The sequence below is a fragment of the Phoenix dactylifera genome, chromosome 1, assembly GCF_051530095.1.
Source record: "Phoenix dactylifera cultivar Ajwa chromosome 1, Ajwa_hap1_PhDact_Kaust_v1.1, whole genome shotgun sequence".
NCBI lineage: Eukaryota > Viridiplantae > Streptophyta > Magnoliopsida > Arecales > Arecaceae > Phoenix > Phoenix dactylifera.
Window position 1 is genome coordinate 55,071,957 of NC_143190.1, and position 18,710 is coordinate 55,090,666.

General features: G+C 39.7%; 1 protein-coding gene across 4 annotated transcripts; it reads right to left on the bottom strand.

Annotated features, from left to right (window-relative positions):
* Positions 1–449: 449 nt before the first annotated feature.
* LOC103714204 (uncharacterized) lies at positions 450–17,451 on the bottom strand. Of its 4 annotated transcripts, none has more exons than XM_008801385.6 (3): positions 16,667–17,451; positions 11,453–11,627; positions 450–635 (listed from the first exon to the last, which is right to left on the bottom strand). In XM_008801385.6, exons 1-2 carry the CDS (start codon positions 17,360–17,362, stop codon positions 11,466–11,468), a joined length of 858 nt encoding a protein of 285 aa, XP_008799607.4. In that variant the 5' UTR covers positions 17,363–17,451; the 3' UTR covers positions 450–635; positions 11,453–11,465. The 4 variants fall into 4 exon arrangements, with proteins under 4 accessions (XP_008799607.4, XP_008799605.4, XP_026663128.4 ...); XM_008801383.6 differs by lacking the exon at positions 450–635 and adding an exon at positions 1,242–1,571; XM_026807327.4 differs by lacking the exon at positions 450–635 and adding an exon at positions 1,242–2,173.
* Between the last annotated feature and the right edge of the window lie 1,259 nt (positions 17,452–18,710).

Below are 18,710 nucleotides of genomic sequence, written 5' to 3' on the forward strand. Positions count from 1 at the left end.
GGCGTTTGATGTAGTGCTGTGCTCACTCTAAGATGACAGGCGTTTACTAAACAATCAATATATTTTTTTATCTTTTCTTCCTTTCCTGTAAGAGGGCCTACTGTATTCCATCCCTGTTTGGCTTCTCATTCAGAATAAAAAAAGGCTTTTGCCAATCCAGTCATGACTAAGCACCAAAAGATTTTGAGGAAGAAAAATGGACTTCAGATGGCCAAACTTCTGAAACTGGTTGATGTTTGGTCAATCAGAACTAGCGCACTATGCAATGACCCATGAAGGCAACCACCTGTAGCAGATAGCTTCAAGTAAAAGAGAGATTGTCCCAAAATGTTATACATGGATACAATTCCAGGCCATCAGCTACCCAAACGGAATATAACTGGTCACTTACGCATCGTCGAGAAGAGATGGAGAATGCAAGAAGAAAAGTGACGCTATTAAAAAGAAGATGAGTATGAAAGCCACTGCCAGAAAATTGATGGATGAAATTACAAATATAAATGAGCTATCCACAAAGGAAACACAGATAAATTCTTCTCCTTACAGTGACCCAACAATTCTCACATGGATCTTATCAGGAATTCTCAACACGCAGATGAACTCTTGGAGACCCCGATCTTCAGGTTCTTTGCTGCCTGAGACAGTATGGCAATAAGACGTCAACAACAGGCAAGGAAAAGCTACTCACATTGCACTGATTCTTTCAGATACTTCAAATTTTGGCAACCCTAGGAGCAGTAGAGAAAACATGCTATGCAAGATTTTAATCCAGGGCAACTAAAAGACAATGAAAACCATCCTCATGAAAAGCACAGTGATGCTTCAAGGTTTATTATTCATGCACAAAGGTTGGACTTTGTACTAGTCTTGTACAGCGGAGTCATGAAGGCAGCATCTGATGTGATAGGATGATCTGACTCGTCTCAAGGTTAAGAGATGAGATGTCCGCAATTAATTACCCATTTGTGGAACCTCAAATTCCATGAAATCAAATGTTGGGCGGGCCATGCCAGATATTTTGTAAAGATGATGGTTAAATAATGAACAAGCAGATGAATGCTAAGATGAATATGCAACAAAATTTTTGGAGCTGATCCATTTTGTATAAACATAACAATCTCCCTGGTTACTCAAAAATCCTAGAGGAATTATGTAATCTTTAAACTTCCCCCTCCTCTCATGGGCTGCCTTGTGTTTTCTTCTTCTCTTAATAAAATTGAGTGGTCTAAACTCCCTTCCAATTAAAAAAGAACATGAAAAAAATAAGTAAATATCAAATTTCAAGAGTACAAGTGACATCATTGTAGAGCCAATAGGGACTGAAAAAAATTCAGTCAGGATAACAAGTTGTACATATGAGTGCAAGAGATGAACCAATGGACAGGGACACAGATCTGTTAAAGGGCAAATAAAGAAGAGGATTCTCATAAGATATTTGAAAATACCCTCTTGATTGGGATTATGCAGCAGAAATTGCTGCCTACTTCTCCTTTAGTCACATGCCATCTGCCTTTGTTCTATTCATCTGGCTACCTGCGCATCAGATTTCCTTGGGTGCCTCGATACAGGAGCTGACAGGAAAAAGGTGGTGAACATAATTTTAAGATACTAATATTATGAAAATAAGTCCTGCACAAGAGGTAATAGCAGGGAGATTGCATGCAGTCATCACATGCGCAAATCAGCAGAAGGGACCGTACATGCACTATGGGTCACTTAATAGAACATAAGCTCAGCAATAGTCTGCAATTCAAATTTCTAAAAAATTTCTTCGCAGCATCTCTTCTTTCTTCATTCATCTTTCCTGTTGTTATTTTTTCCTCCCTTATCAGCAACTCTTTTCAGCAAGGTTTTAACTAAGGATTTCGGCACCCACACTGGTACCCAACGGGCACACTCTATACCTAGTTTTGGTACCGTACGTCCCTTGATACCAACACTAGGTATTGATACCAACACTAGGTATGAAGGCATATCAGGTGCCAGTTCTCCACCAGCATGGTATGATATGTCTGGGATGGACCAAGACCATCCAGTAAGAAAATCCTTCCTTTTGTTTAGGAGAGGGTCTTGAACATGATAACTCTAGCTTCCCCCAAGTGAGGCCTTCAAAGTAATAGCATTCTTGGTCACGACATGATCGATTTATCAAATCCCAAATAATGTGCATTACCTGATAACCAACAACTAATGTCAATGATGCATCCAAATTGGTGCAAGGAATGTTAAGACTGTGTTACCACATCAAAAGATCCAGTCATAGAGGTCATGTGATCCACTATTTCTCATCATAATCAAATCAGGTAAGATTCTGTCATTATGAATGAGTCATGATATAAAACTGATAAGTAGAAATTATATATGATACAAAAATATTCATTTTAGTGCCACAATTGAACTCCAGGTAAAAGCTGATCACTGAAATAAATCCTTGGAAATTAAACTCCAAGTTATCTATACAGGTACGAAATTCTGCCCCCTCATTTTGTTTAACATTCTTCCTGGTTGTCCAGTAAAACAAAATTTATTATATGAAATAAAAGAAAGAAACAAAGAAGCAAAACAATTGACTCTATTACCAACCACAAGACAAAGCATGCACCAGAGGACAGATATATTTGAACATGCTGTAGAAACAAGGAGAAGTAAAAACTAGCAGCCTGATACAATATTAATCAAGTGCATTATGAGTAATGGCTATAAGTATTCTCAAACAAATCATGGAAGTGGCTCACTTCCAGGGCTTGGATGGCATGCAAGTCTCATGTAGCATGCACAGATGTTTTCCTCCCACCTTCATAGCTGACTTAAAAAAACAAGTTCCAAAATGTGAAATCTCTTCCCATGAGTCAAAACATGGGTATGTTAGACCTGTTGTCACTATATTGACCATAGTGGCATGGCTGATCATAACCATGCACGGTTAACCATAGCAACCATGTTGCTTATCACTTCAAAATGTTTACTTCAAATGTTGACCATAGTATCCATGTTGACAACTCATTTACCTTGAATACGTTGCCAAATTCTCATAGTTGAATTCACCCAAACTGATCCTTAGGAATTGAACTAGAGGGTCGGCCTACATCCTAGTTTCCCCCTCTCCCTCTCTTTTATTTCTATTCTTTCTATTTTTCACTCTTTACTCCTCTTCTAAATTCCTTTTTCTTTAAATTCTGCAAACATCCATATAAGACCTGATTTCTCAGATACATTACTACCGGTCTATTGGAAATAGATTATCGATCCTGTTAGCAACTCAGCCCAGAGATCCATGTATCCTTATTCCTCACCATTCATTTTTTTTTTTTTGTTAAGCAGACATCGGCAGTGAACTGCTTGTCCGCCAAGAAACAACCATACAGGCATTTTTATTTTTTCACCCCATTAATGGCAAGAGCCCACAATTCTGTACATTTTTCCATGCATTTGATTTTATTTCTGCTAGAAATTCATATTTCTGGAGACCAAACTGATCACAGGCAAGTCCAAGGTGCACATTATTGTTTAAGAGAAAACAACTTACTCTCCTCACCTGAGGATTAAAGTACCATGCGCCACATCCATGCTAGTCGTTGTGGCAACCACATGCTTGGCCGCATGCCTGGAAAAATGAATGATGTGCTGATTCGTATCAATGTCTTGATCTGTCTTTTACCTCAAAAATCAGCCCAATGAGCTGTAGCTCATTAAATGGCCCTGATGTGGTGTCCTCGCTCATCTAATGTGAGCAGGAGAATGCATGGTTGGTGAGCCACGCGTCTCCTCAAATCCCTGCATAAGCTAACAAGCATGCTCAGCTGTCGTGGACCACATAAGTTAAGCTTCCAACTTGAACCAATTGGAAGCTAAATAAAGTCTCGTCGTGCCCGTGGACGAAGTCTGAATGGGACAGTTGGGGGGTCTCAGGGTGGAGGCCCTACTAACCAAGCAGTTGAGGAACCTCAGCATCAGGGACACTAGAATGTGGCCTCTGGTATTCACCAAGAAGGTGGGGCCGGTCAGTCAATAGTGAATCAGCCAATTCTGGGTCAGACAACGGTGATACAAGGGAATATAGTTGGAAACCAAACTCGGGTGCTTGAACTGATTGAGGAGGTTGTTGGATTAGTATGTCAACAGAGGCAGCAACCTCAGCACACAGTCCAGCAAGATGTTGGTCCAGCCGAGCATGGAAGGAGTATAGCTGAATTCAGAAAGATGGCTCCTCCGGCTTTTAAAGGTACTACTAATCCTCATGAGGCTAAGGCTTAGATTGATGAGATGGAGAAAGCTTTTAGGGCAATGGAGTGTACCGATGAGGAAAAAGTCAGATTTGCCACCTATATGCTTCAGGATAGAGCCTATCATTGGTGGAAGTCTGTGGAGTGAGCATTGGCTCACAATCATGAGCTAGTTACCTGGCAGAGATTTCACACTGCCTTTTATTCCAAGTATTTTCCTTACAGTTAATTGACAGAGTTAGAGAGAGAATTTCTTAATTTGTCTCATGGAGTTATGACTATGGATGAGTGTGAGGCCGAGTTTGACAAATTGTCCCGATTTTCTCCCACTCTCATTATGGATGTTGAGTTCAGGATGAGGAGGTTTGAAGAAGATCGATCCGTATGGTTCAATGAATAGTGAGTCAATAATGGAATTTTTTCGATAAAAAGGAAACTTAAGATTAAGATGCGAAAGAAAGTCTTTCTTAATTGTTCAGATTCAGAGGAACAGCAACAATTATTTCATGGATATACCGAACAAAAGGAAGATGCGGAAAGCGGTAACTGGACGGCCGTTAGGGTATTACGCCTCTTGGCCCCTATTTGCTCTATCACACCATTTCTTAGTGTGGCTTGCCGCAGATAAGGTTTATCCTGACCAGAAAGAGCCGTTCCGCAACTATGCCATTCTGGGCGACCTCCAATGCCAGGAATTATTACTATACCTATCAGTCACTGAAACCACTATGGGGTGCTCAATACGACAAAGACAGACAAAGAAAACGAGGAGGAACGGAAAGACGAGAGGAATGACGAACCGGCGGAGCAGAATCCGCAACAGGTGCAGGCTGACTAGGAGAGGCGAGGAACTGCTTCCGACTTCTTCATTCGGTTTGTAGCCATATCGTATAGAGTGCAAAATTCCTTTTAATGGAAGTAGCTAAAATTGAAGCCACATTTGCGTCGGAGTTTGACTGCAATGCAGTAAATGAATTATGATGATTTAGTAGATAGGGCCAAGAATATAGAGATTATTTCGAAATAAACTCAAGATACTAAAGGTGTGAAGCAAAGAAAGAGGAGCAGAGATTTGATACTCGAAGTAGATAAAATTCTAGTGAGTTTGCAGAATCCCATGATAAGTCTTGGCGTTCGAAAAGGCAAGAATCTCATGGAAAGACTACCCAGCAGGACAAGCCTAAATATGAAATATATGGCGGTATCCACAAGACCGAAAATTGTAGATGATTATTTAGAGCTTGTTTCAAACGTGGCCAGCATGGCCATAAGATAGCAGAGTGCCCTTAGAAACTTCAGGAGTCCTAATCAATTCAGTGGCCTCAGGTTATTAAGACCCAGCAAGCGCAAGCTATTGCTCCGGCTCAGTCAGCTCAGGCATCTTCTCCCAAACAACAAAAATAGGAGAGACCGCTCACTTAGGGTCGTGTTTATGCACTAACTCAGCAGGACACTCAGGCATCCAACACCATGGTATCAACTATCAAGTATATTACCGATTACATTTATTTATGCCCATGTGTTATTTGATTCGGGTGCTACACACACTTTTGCATCTGTGCAAAAGCATAACCTACCCTATGTGTCATTAGAGTTTGATCTGTATATTAGCACCCCTGTCAGGGGTGAGGTGATCGGATCTGCAAGTCTTGTTCAGTTTAGATAGTAGATAAAGGATTGATTACTCATAGACATAATTTTGGGTATAGACTAGTTAGCGCCACATTTGCCACTATTCATTGCCATGAGAAGTGGATAAATTTTTGGATTTCTGTGAATATTGAATTTAGTTTTATGGGTGGTGATGCCTACACTTCCCCTCGAGTTGCTTCTGCTATGCAAATTAAGCAGTTACTCAAGAAGAGATGTATGGCATAGAGGTGATGAGTTGGAAGCACTCATAGGAAGTCACAGAGATGCAGATGATTGTTGCAATTAACCTAAGGGGTCGGGTTGCCTGCGGGCACTCGAGGATGTCACATAAGTTCTGTTTGATAGAGTATCGAGTAGAGGTATGGATGTGCATGACAGATGCGTATTATGTGTTCGAGTAAAAAACTCATGAGGGCTAGCCTTGGTGTTTATTATGGCAAGGTGCTGCAGTGGTGCTTGAATTAGGAAAAAAAACCCCATAATAAGTTCTCTAGCTACCATGGGCTGAGCATATCTAAATTTGGAAGGCCTAGATTTCTCAAATTTTAAGGACGAAATTTTAAGGGGAGAAAGTGAGAACCGGCCCATAAGGATCCATCCCGAATTGAAGTCGGCAACACCCATCAACTTCAATTCGAAAAATTTAAAAAAAAAAAAAGGATTGGAACACAGGAATTGCGTTCTCCTGCCCAATCTGCTAGCCATTGAGAGGATAAGGCCGTAGAATCATGGCCAGTTACGACTCCACGGCCATTCGAACGGCCGCCGGCCGTTGGATTATGCACAACCACCGCCATGATCGTGGGTAGGTGCAACGACCGCCATGCTAACCCCCATCCAAAACCCTATATAAATCCCTCCTTCCCTTCCGCCTAATCCATCACCGAGCCTTCTCCCTAGTCTCCGACGGCCGCCATGCCACCACAATCGATCGTTGCTACCCGAGATCTCTCTCAAGCTTCCCCAGTTGCCCTATTTTTCCTTTCTTTCCCCTGTTCCAAGCGTCACCGCCACAAAACCGCCAAAACCAACTATCCTCAGCCGAGATCCACCGCCTCCACCATGCTCTAGTGAGCTTCCTTCCTCATTTTCCATTTTTCTTCCTAAGTTGAGCCATGTTCCTTTGTTTTCGGGCCAAACTGAGGGTGTTTCCTGGGTTCTTCCTTTTTGGCCGGCCATCATAGCTGCTGTCGTCGGCTTGCCGTCGACCCCCTGCCACCATGGCCCCTCTCATCCTTCTCTCCATTCTATCCTCTTCTCCTCTAATTCTTTATTTCTTTTCATTTTATTTATTTATTTATGGATAAATTTCTCAAATCCTTTTTTCTCTCCTGACTCATGGGCCAGACATGTTGATTGATCTAGGTTGTTCCGTGCCATTGACAACCAAACCTAGACCTCTTTTCTCTCTCTTCTCCCTCTCTCTTTAAGCAAGACCCAGTGATCTTAGTGTAAAGCCATGACTTCCTCTTGCTCGGATCCAAGTTGACCCCAGGATAGAGACCTTGCACCGCCTTGATACACGGGCAACATATCGACCCAGTACCCCAGTCTTGTCAGGTACCCCTAGAATTTAGTTACCATTAATCTTTATTGGGTCATCTAAATCATAACTCATATTGATCAATTTCGTTTACTTTGTTCTGATCGATTTGACCAATCTGATTTAGGTATGAGGACGTATCCCCAATAGTATTTTAATTTTTAACTTTGCTTGGCTTCTAAAATAATAAAAATTAATTATGTTTTAATGATATTAAAGTAGACGAGCTAAAGTAAAATTTTAAAGCAAGAGGTAAGTAACCTAATGCTTCAAAGCATGGCCTGACGAACCGGCCCGTACCGGCCGGTTCGGACCGGTCCAGCCTGTAACCGGTACACCAGAGCAGTAAAAACCGATACGGGCTGAACCCAGCCGGAGCCGGAGAAGACGAAGAGGAGAGAGAGCGGAGAGAAGAGGGAGGAAGGAGAGGCCTCCGCCGCCCGCGGAGGGCCAGCGGAGGCCGAGGGGGCGGCGAAGCCCGTGTAGGGGCGGGGGAGCCCGCGAGGGCGCGACGGAGGCCGCAAAAAAAAATTTAGGAATTTGTATGTGAAGTCGGCAAATCGGTTGTGGACTTCACTTAAAAATCCTCAAATTAAAAAACTGCGGACGCGTTCCCTGTTTAGAAAGAAACAGGGGGCGTGGCCCCGCGGGCTCCACCGCCCCCTGCGGCTCTCCGCGGACGGCTTCTCCTCTCCTCCCTCCCTCCCTCCCCTGCTCGCTCTCTCGTTCTCTTCTTCCCCGGCTCCGGCGGGGAATAATATTTCGGTTCGGTACCGGTTTAAACCGGTCCGAACCGAAACCGTGATGGTCCGATAGGCGACCGGTAGGCCTACCGGTACTGGTACGGCAAACCTTGCTTCAAAGTATGTTTTCGATCTTTGGTAAAATGATAATTAGTTTATTATATTTGATTGTGATATTTGTTTTATGCTTGATTAAATGGGTTAGGCATGTTATTATTACAATAATAATTGTTTTAAAATATGTTATGTGATTTGAAAAATGACTGGATAAATTATGAAATTTGTTTTATATGTATATATTTTCAGCACGGCATGATCTAGCCCCGCCAATGGGGATAGTTTGTTAGCCCTGTTGACTTGTAATATGAGAAACTGGTTTCGACACCGAGCCACTGGTGATTAGAATAGTAGTATCTTTTATCTAGCACTTTGTGCATCCTATATCTATTATCTGACCCATGCCACTGGGTTACGTGGTCATAGTCTGATGTTGAGTCTCTAGTATCATTTCATGAAAATAATAATAATAAATTTTTAAAAAATGTATGTATTACGAAATTTGATTTATTTTCAATCAATATCTTGCTATTTAATTATTTATTTGGCATGCTTAGATCCTACTTTGTTGTGTTATGTTGCTTACTGGGCTGATATAGTTCATTATTCTATTTTTTTTCTATTTTTCAGATTCTGACCAATGATTGCTCGGGACTTGGGGGAGTACGCTAAGGAGACATTCGCAATAATTGGACTTCTGGTTTAGACTAGTTAGACTAGTTTAGTTTAAACATTTTATTTGAATTGAATCATAATAATTAGTTGGCATGTTTTGACTTGTCACTTCGGAACAATTGATTATGAGAATTATTTATTTAGATCTTGATTTAAATTGATTAAATAATTTTTTTAGAGTTGAAGAATTATTATTATTGCTCTGATCAGTAGCCTTGCATACTTGTATAATCTGCCCTGCAAGTATGCGGCGTCTGTTGCACTCCGGGTTTGGGGCATGACAGATTTAGTTGCATGCTAGCTCCCAAAGGTCAGCATGGTGTAACTTGGCAAGACACATAAATCTAATGTGGTCCAAACTCTTTATCGATTTAATGCACAATTGATGCATGTGTAATGAGTGAACCATGTATTGCAAACCTCCAAAAGGATAACGAGCATGCTTGGTGAAGTGAACCGCATCTCTTCAGCTTCCTACATGGGTCAAATAGGAAGCTACACTAAGCAATCATGTGATGATTGACAAGGCCACTACTGGGCCAAGTAACAACTGCCAAACAAACCAAGCACTATGATGGTGGAGATTGTCAATTTAATGCGAGATCTTTATACATAGCCTATAAAAGCAAGAGGAAAAGGAAAGAAGAGGCTTTCGAAGCACATTGACTACTACAATATCTTCAACCAGGCATTGTTGCCATTTAACCAATCGAGTTCAAGCACTAGGAGTTGAGATCCAACTTGCACTCTGGCAATCCATACTATTGTTCCATAAACCAAGCATCCCTTGTCAGTGGAGATTCAATGTGCTCTGACATACCATCACCCGCACCATGTCTGCAACCCCTCAAAGTGGAGGGCTAACCTACTCTGATGTTTCTTTACCTAGGATGTGGATTATGTATCTTTTTTTCCTCCTTCCTTGATGTATACCCTTTTGTTGAAAGCTAGTAAAATAGAGGGCAGCCCATTTGCTTCTTCTATTCTAAAAACTTTGCTCCCACTACAACTTTATGAGGTCCTCTTACTTGAGGTGCCAAGCCCACCATAATCGATCCTGTTAGATTGACCTGAATCTAACAACTGAAAGCAATCAATCTAGCAGCTGCCAACAAGGTTAGCATTTTGGCACAAACGGCACAGACCAGCATGGACAACTTAGGGGTGTGAGTCCTTGCATCGTGCCCATACCTAGCTAGCATGGTATACACCTTACAATATTAAGCAGCATGGTATGAAACTTTCCATACCTTCACCATGGTATGAGCTTTAAGTTTTCTTACTTGCCTTGCAACCAATATGCTTTCAGCAGTTGGCACATCGTACCATGTTAAGATCGACTCTCGTACTAGATCTAAAAAAGAAAAATATGCCACATTTAAACTACGAAGGCAAAGCATTACGATGTTTAATTTTGATGTTTCACCTTTTGATGTGTGGTTATTATTGATCTAATTTAGGTAATTCAAATGGTCCCAATCTTAGTTCGATGAGCTTGTAAATATACCAAGATTGGTGGCCTTCATTTACCATCACAAATATGCTGCCACATTGTTGTTGCCTCATCTTTCCCAGATTTTTCACCTGACTTGGTTATACGGTCCAACACTCTTCAGCAGTTCAAATTCCCTACAACGTCCCAAAGTCAAGCACCAAGGATACATACATCCTCCATGCGTAGTGTCATGATTAAAACATAATGCATTGTGCCCTTGGAGGTTTGTGGTCAATGTAGTAAATGTATCAAAATACACTGAGCTGATGCTCCATTTACGTACTAAGAAAAGATATAGAGTTGGAGTGCTAAGATATGTCTTTTAAGTGATCTGGTGGAGAACAGACATGTCTAGAATGCTTACACCCCAATTAATAACAAAGACTCATATTGCTTGCTGGTAAATTAGCCCCTAACCATGTGAATCTACACAAATCGAGCAGATAACACATCCAGGAAAATTATACTTAATTCATGCAAACAATAAGAAGCATAAAGTAAAATATATGAGAAACCTTATATTTAATTAAAGATACTTGCATACAAGCAAAGGGAGTAAGCTACATGCGCAAATGGCAAATCAATGAACACCACTGGAAAACAAGCTAATACACCAGTGCCATTAAAATTGGAGCATGCTGAAGCATATACACCTACACGCTGCAATGTAGGTCGGTGCCATGAATATATGATGTACACCCCATGTGTAGATGTCTGGATGACATTTTACATAATAATCAATAAAGTACAAGACAACCTAATTTTCCTTCACAAAATAAAATTCATCGACTTATAAGATTGTCAACCGCAAAGAAAACTGAGCATTACATGCTGACATGATTATACTGTAGAATTAATATCGTGATAAACACCACCATGCTGTTCACTGTTATTCGGCTTTCTCAACTCTAAATTCATCACCACATAAAACATCAAGGAACTTAGTGAATTAGAATGTAACCAAATACTTTGCCCCAGCACAGATTGAACAAATAAAGGACTTTTCTAAACTGAAATTACATCAATACAAAATTTTGTTGATGATGAATACGCTTTTAAGTACCTGAAGAATCAACTTAAATGGCAAAAACACATCCTTGGCAGCAAACACAAGCAACCAAGATGCCTAGAAGAGCCCCAGCAATGACTTGTGATGGAGTGTGGCCTAGAAGCTCCTTAAGCTTTCTTTCACTGATAGGATGCCCTTGAAACAAGTCCTCAATGATCTTATTCAGTACCTATGGATTTACCAGTTTTGACATTCACTATCTTTGGAATCAGGAAATCATATCAAAGCAATTGTTAAAGCAGTAATATGAAAGTTCAACAATCACATGCACATGGAGATGCACACACATATACACATGCATACACATATACGTGTGGATACGCATGACATAAACAGATTCGTACTTCAACACAAACTTGTGGCATACTAACCTTAACTGCGAAATTCAAAATATCATATCATATATACATATATGAAATGTTTCCTGAATATAATATATAAATATAAAATGATTGTCACTTGTCAAGAATTCTTTATAAAATCCTGGACAACACTTTACCACCGTTAAAGACATTTACCACCATCAAAGACATCCTATGATGGACAGTAACAAGACAGATATTGTATTAACACTTTTCTTTCTGAAATAATATATTTATTCTGAAACATAAGCATTTTTATATACCAATGGACAACAAAAAAAGAGAATTATTATCTTCAGGAATGTTTTCAAAAAATTGATATATTTGTCCTGAAACATAAGAATCACTAGAACTTCCAGAAGAAATTATAGAACCTCCAAAGGCACATCCCAGCTATCAAAACCATCACATTCTAGGTGTGGCAATTATTTAGTGATACATATAACAGGCTTCTCAGTGATGTTGTAGTATTTTATATATGTCAAAATTGAATTAAATGTTTCAAGCTTAGGATATACATTCTACATAACAAAAATATACATATTTGACTTATAAATAATACCATTTCACAGCCATAAACATCTCTTTTTTTCCATATTTCCTCTACATCAACAAGATTACTGAGTTTTCTCAAAGCAATGTCCTATAAAAGAACTATTATCAGGATTTCTTTCTAAAATAATACATCTGTTCTGTGAGAAGAAGATCACTAAGAGATCTAAGAAAATTTAACCTCCAAAGATGCTCACTATCAGTGCTAGCAAATTCTAGATAAGAAAGTACTTTGATGATTTATGCATCAGATTTCCCAGGTGAATATGTAGGATCCTTGATTTCTCAAAATCAAATTAAGTGGTTTAAATTTTTTAGAATAAAAACATACAATTTATCTTATGAAATTAAACCCTACCAAAAATCTGTGAAACAGTGTCATTTCATAGCTAAAGTAACCTGTGGTTTGTTTCTTATGTTATGTATGATTATCAAACTATTGACTTGAAGCAATGTCCTATGATTAATTTGTCAAACTTTGTTAGGGACTCCAATTTTCTTTTCTTTCCTCTTCCCTCTAACATATATCTAGTCCAGTTCTAAAACCAGCAAACCATATACCATACCATAGATCTTTCTTCTATCCTGTTCAGAATTCTGATCGATCTATAGGCCACTCTAGAGCATTGACTATAGCTTCATTTAACATGAAATCATATCTTTCACAAGATAAACATCACAGACATATAGGACCGTGTATTGTATCACAATCAGTTGAATCTCACAATTTCTCTAAGAATTTGAAATAGTCAAATGCATGATAAGAAATTCAAGAAGACATCATGGTTAGCAACAAAATTGGTGGAACACAAAAAGTAAAATAAAAAACATTAAGATGAAAAACACCTCATACAAGATTTCTGCAAGTAGGCACAAAGTAATGAGCATTATAAATGTAGCAGTAAAAAACCACTACAAAAATCATAATGAATGAGATTCAAGATATAGAAGACTTGATTCACAACATGGAAAGGGAATTACCATGTGATTTGTCCAGCTATATAGATCTTTCATTGTTCACAAAGTATAGGATGATTCTTCACCCAAAGCTCTTGAATATAGCAGTGTACAAGGGCAGGTAGATAAGATTTAGTCAAGATAACACTACAGTCGATAAGAAGATGATAAAGCAGTGGCACTAACAGGCATGACAGTTTTCAATCCAACCCAATAACCTGACCTTGTTTGTTTCTGTTGGCATCAGATTTTTACACAATCAGGTTCAGGTCAGAAATTCCCACCAAAATCTTAAACAAGTGGGTTATGGATCAAAGCAATTACCTGTTATTAGTCAATGTGATAAGCGTAAAGTCTCTTTTCATAAATATACACATACTTCCCATAGATGTTCTGTCTCTCTGTCTCTATCTATATATATGCCATGTTTCAGAAAAGAGATAGACATGATTTCAGCTATGAAGAAAAGGTCATGCATTTATCAATTCCATCTTGAAAATATATCATTTCACTGTGAAAATTTTGCATTTATCATTTCATCTTGAAAATATAACTTTTTTTCTCGACTCTATTCTCAGTAGCCTGACCCCAAGTCCAACTCCTACCAGCACCTTGAATCTTTTTCCACTAGATCCTCTTCACTAGGTGATTAGTAACGTTATGATATTGGGATAGCTACTACCGTTCCGATCCTTAAAGATTAAGCTCTCTTCTCTCTTCTCATCTATCAAACTCCCTAATAACCCCAGGTATCAAAGATTGAGTACCATAGCTTTCTGGGCAAGGTCCGAAACTCAAGTCCCTCCATCCCCTTTGGCACTTTTGCGAGCCAAGGACTTCAACACGATATTAGACTCAGGTTACATCCTAGACTTTATTTTCAGTTTTCTCTCGGTGGCTTATTTTGGCATTATGATGTTCATGGATGGAAATAAGAAGCAAGGCTTTCCATGGTTGGGCCCCAAACTAACAACATTCAACATTAACATAGCATGGTGGGTTGGGGTAGGGCTGCCATGTCATGCAGCTCATTCTAGTAGTTGGTTCAAATCAAACAATTTTGACATGTTTGCAAGTCAGGTCGCTCTCAAGTTGAGCAAATAAAACTAATACAAAATGCTAGGCAGACTTTAGTCAGCCTTAACCACCACTAGGCATGAAAGAGATGCATAGCACAAGGATTAACATGAAAAGAAGGATTAGAAGGTGAAACAAATGCCAAATAAAATTAATACAGAATGTTGGGCAAAGCTCGACTCAGCCCTGGCCACCACTAGGCATGAAAGAGATACATGGTAAGAGAATTAACATGAAAAGAGGGATCAGGAGATGCACCAAATGAACAAGTCCCCAGCTCTACCATTATCCTAGTCTTTTGATCTAATCAAGGAGATGGAAGAATCCTTCAACCTGCTCCACCCGAATCACTTTAAAGAAAATTTAGAAGATAGAAAAATTGGCTAAAGTAAGACCTAGGTCCTCTTTTCTTTCATTAATGAATAATAAAAACTGAGTTATTAAGCCTCTACTTGCACTAGTAAGGTTCACCCTTGCACAATTGAAGTCAGATTTCTCTTTTAATTAAACAATATTACAACTTTTTCGAAATAGATATGAATAGCGGAAATAATCATGAACAAAACTAAAATCCATAGATGTAGATCTTGACTTTTATCAACTTTGTTTTCAACCATTTTGCCTAATTCTTCGTAGATTGGAAGATATGCATGATTAAAAAGTTTTTCTTGAAAAGAAATCTTTTGCTATGATTGACCCATTTCAAGGCCCCAACAGTAAAATTTAGCCCCAATTGCTTTGTGCAATGTATCCTTACGGGGTGGTACCATGTCGAAGGGCTCAAAAAGTTATCCAATTTCAAAATATGAGCACCTCAATTAGATACTGTACAGGCAAACTAAGGACTTCAGAATTTTGTGCACGACTCTGCCCTTTGATAAGATGGATCTTGCTCTCAAACCCTATCTAATTCTTTCTGTAGTAGCCAAAGTGGTTTACATCAAGTCTAATGATCCTCCTAGATTATCTCTAGCTTACATCTATGTTTGCATAAAGCAAGTAATGGACATGAATGAAAGAGTAAAGTGTGTGAACATAAATTAAAGACTAAAGTAGAAAGCAACTAATTGACTATGTCGATGACAGAAGAAGAGCATGTCTTCTTCATTTTGAGATAAAGGGGAAGATCCGATGTACTATAATTATTCAAATCCAAATTTTTGAACTTTCACCACTAAATCAAATCTAAAACCCTTGGTTGCTCAGCAAAAGGGTGGACAACTAGGACGAGCCCTAGTTCATAGGTAGGTATTGATTGTCAAACAACCTACAGTGGTACATTTAGTAAGACAAAGAGGTAAAGAAACATATTCTGAAGATAGAAGTAGCAAAGGTCAAGTGATGGGTAGACCCAACATTTAACAAAGGATAATGTACCAAACTAAACACCATCAACCATTATACTCATGTTTTGGCCTTCATGGACTCATCACATCTTCACTAATATTGCTAGTTTCTTCATTCTTTTCACCTTTAAATTTTGTCAAGTGAAAAAATAAATAATAAACCAAGACTAGCCTCCCTAGTAGCATTAAAGAATCCTGCTGAAATATCGTCCAATGCCGAAGTCCTTGCCTCCCAACATCCTTCTTAGATTATTATCTTTTTGTTATCTGAATGAAGCAGTGGTGTATCTGCAACCTCTGTATGTACATAATCATCTAAATTAGTTCCCATTATAGAATCTATATTCAACAATTTCATAACTTCCTCCATATTTTTTTTCTTATCCAATCTTTCTAAACATTGGATTGGCCTCACTTATATTGCACATAAGGTGACCTACATCTATATCCTCCTTCCTCCACCTGTCATTGTAGACTCATATTTCTTAAAGATCTATCATTGAGTAATCATATTCCCGAACTAGGCAATTCCACAATTAAATTTCATCTTAGTAATATCATTTATCTTAGAGACTTAATATGAAAACTTCTCCAAGAGCATATCTAGTTAATCTTGTCATCCAATCCAAAAATGCATTTGGTAAAAGATCCTTTTTTTTGGTGGCTTTTCTTGACAGTTTAGTACTCCCATTATACTTATTTATCAGCCCATGTTTTTCTCTTCTTTTTTCTTCCTTCCTAATTACCACTAGCCTACGTTCTGCAGTGAAAATCAATTCTTGCTTGAGTTTTTTACCCAAAAACGTCTACCTCTGGAGAAGTAATAAATCGATAGATAAAACCAACAAAATCGAAAGAAAAAAAAAGAAAAAGAAAAGAAAAGAAAGGAAAAAAAGAAGGCAAGATTTCCTCACCTTAGCCTGCATCCCAGCATGCCTCCGCACCCCAGTCGCATCATACATAACAATAAGGCTGAAACCAAGGCATACAGGAAACAACGAGTCTGCTGCCCCATGGCACATGCCCACCGACGCAGTCAGCGCCATACACAGCGCCGAGTGCGACGATGGCATCCCTCCAGAACTAAATAGCATCCTGAAGTCCCACCTCCGCTCCACAAAGAAGTTCAGGAGCATCTTTATAGTCTGTGCCAGCGCCCACGCCACAAGCCCCGACACGAAAGTTGGGTTCCCGGCCAGCGTCCACAAAAAAGGGCTGACCTGGGCCTTCGACAACGCCGCCGTGGTGCTCATCACCATCATCCCAATCCCTCCGCAGCATAGCAAATCATTCCCACACCCCCCTTCGTCCTCGACAAGGCCACCTTTGAGCCAAGATCGAATGTTTGGCGCCCGAGAGAAGGCGAAAACCCCGAATGAGTGGAAGATTGGGAGGAGGAGGCAGAAGGGGGCGATAGGGTTGGCATCGGGTTGGGTTTCTAGGGTTTTGAGGGGCCAGGGTTTTCTTGGAGGGGCGACGAAGGAGACTGAGGGGGAGGGTTTGGAATGGGGAGTGCAACAGGGATTAAAGTGGGAGGGAGTGGGCTTAGGGTTTCTGGAGAGGTGGGCGGCGGAAACCGTAAGGAAAGGTTTGAGGCTAAGGACTTCCATTGCCGCTCTGCATCGCCCCTAGAGAGAGAGAGAGAGAGAGAGAGAGAGAGGAGGAGGCGAGCCGGGAGCTAGGATCAGGTTACCGTTTTTTTTTTCATAGAGAGATTTCTTCGTCAAGAGAACCCTTCCCTTTTTCCATAACTACGATTATACCCTTCCGGCTCTAGAATAACAAAGATCGGCTACCCCACAGGTTTTCCAGAAAGCGGCCTAGGCTCCGGCTCCCATTGAGGGTAATATGGGAATTTTGTTTCGGCAAGCGGCTCTCGTCCTACTGAATCGAATCGCACACCGGTTTTTAACCCTTTGGCGATGAGATTGGGAGAGCGTAAGCAGTCTTTCCTAATATTTTGTATGTCCCGCGGATCACCTGTTAGACACCTAGCATCAAAATTTTCATTCTGCGGATCAAAGCCGTCCAGATGCATGATCTTGAGATGGGCCAAGTGTCGTTTGGTTTGAGTAGAATTAAAAAAATCCATCAGAGGAGGATATTGTGGTAATTTCGAGGTAAATAAATTTCCAATTAAACTTTAAAAAGTTACAACATTTATGTGGGGCTCCAATGAATCACACAAACAATTCCTCTTGCCAACATGACAAGAGATCTATCCTATCGACTTCGTGAATGGCACCACAACCCTCTTGCCACGTGAGATAGGTACCTCCTGTGGAACGAACGGGCACTTCATGGTATTCCTCAGAATATGGCATCTGGACCGTGGAAGAATATTACGCGAAGATTCGGTGTTGCGCTCTGAAAAGATTAGGCTTACGACCACGGTGGTCTGAAGAAGATTCGTGTCGTGTGGTACGAAATTTATACACTGGTGGGTAGGTCCATAAGTGAAAAATTGGTAGGCTTCTATTTGTAATGAACTCGTTAATGGTAAAACTTGTGATGGGCAGTGGAACAGCATGTACAAATGTTATGAAGTTGGGATAAGAGGTCCTAAAAACATTGATGAAGTTGATTGTGATCTTGATCTCTGGCATTCGTACCTGGATCAAAAGAAAATGGTGGCTCCATGGATGTTGTAATTTGACTAAAATATATGAAATTTATATATCATTTACCTTCCCTAACAGATGAACACACTAGGGAGTTGGCACTAATTAGCCTTGATTGTTGCAATTATGGTTAGAAAAATCTAGAATTTTTTTGCATGGATACCCTTCTAAATATCAAATGTTGCATGAATATTCTTCCAAAATTGATATTTGCATGTATACCTTCATAAAATTTTGTTATTGTACAAATGCCCGTAATATTACAGTTGTTCTAACGGTGTTAAGAAAAATCATATTTATATTAATTAAAAATAAAATAAAATTTTAAAATTACGCT

Coding starts and splice junctions, on each gene's coding strand:
- LOC103714204 (XM_008801385.6), bottom strand. CDS start 17,362: ATGGAAGTCCTTAGCCTCAAACCTTTCCTTACGGTTTCCGCCGCCCAC. Junction 11,628..16,666: donor ATGCTGGGATGCAGGCTAAG/GTGAGGAAATCT, acceptor GTAAATCCATAG/GTACTGAATAAGATCATTGA.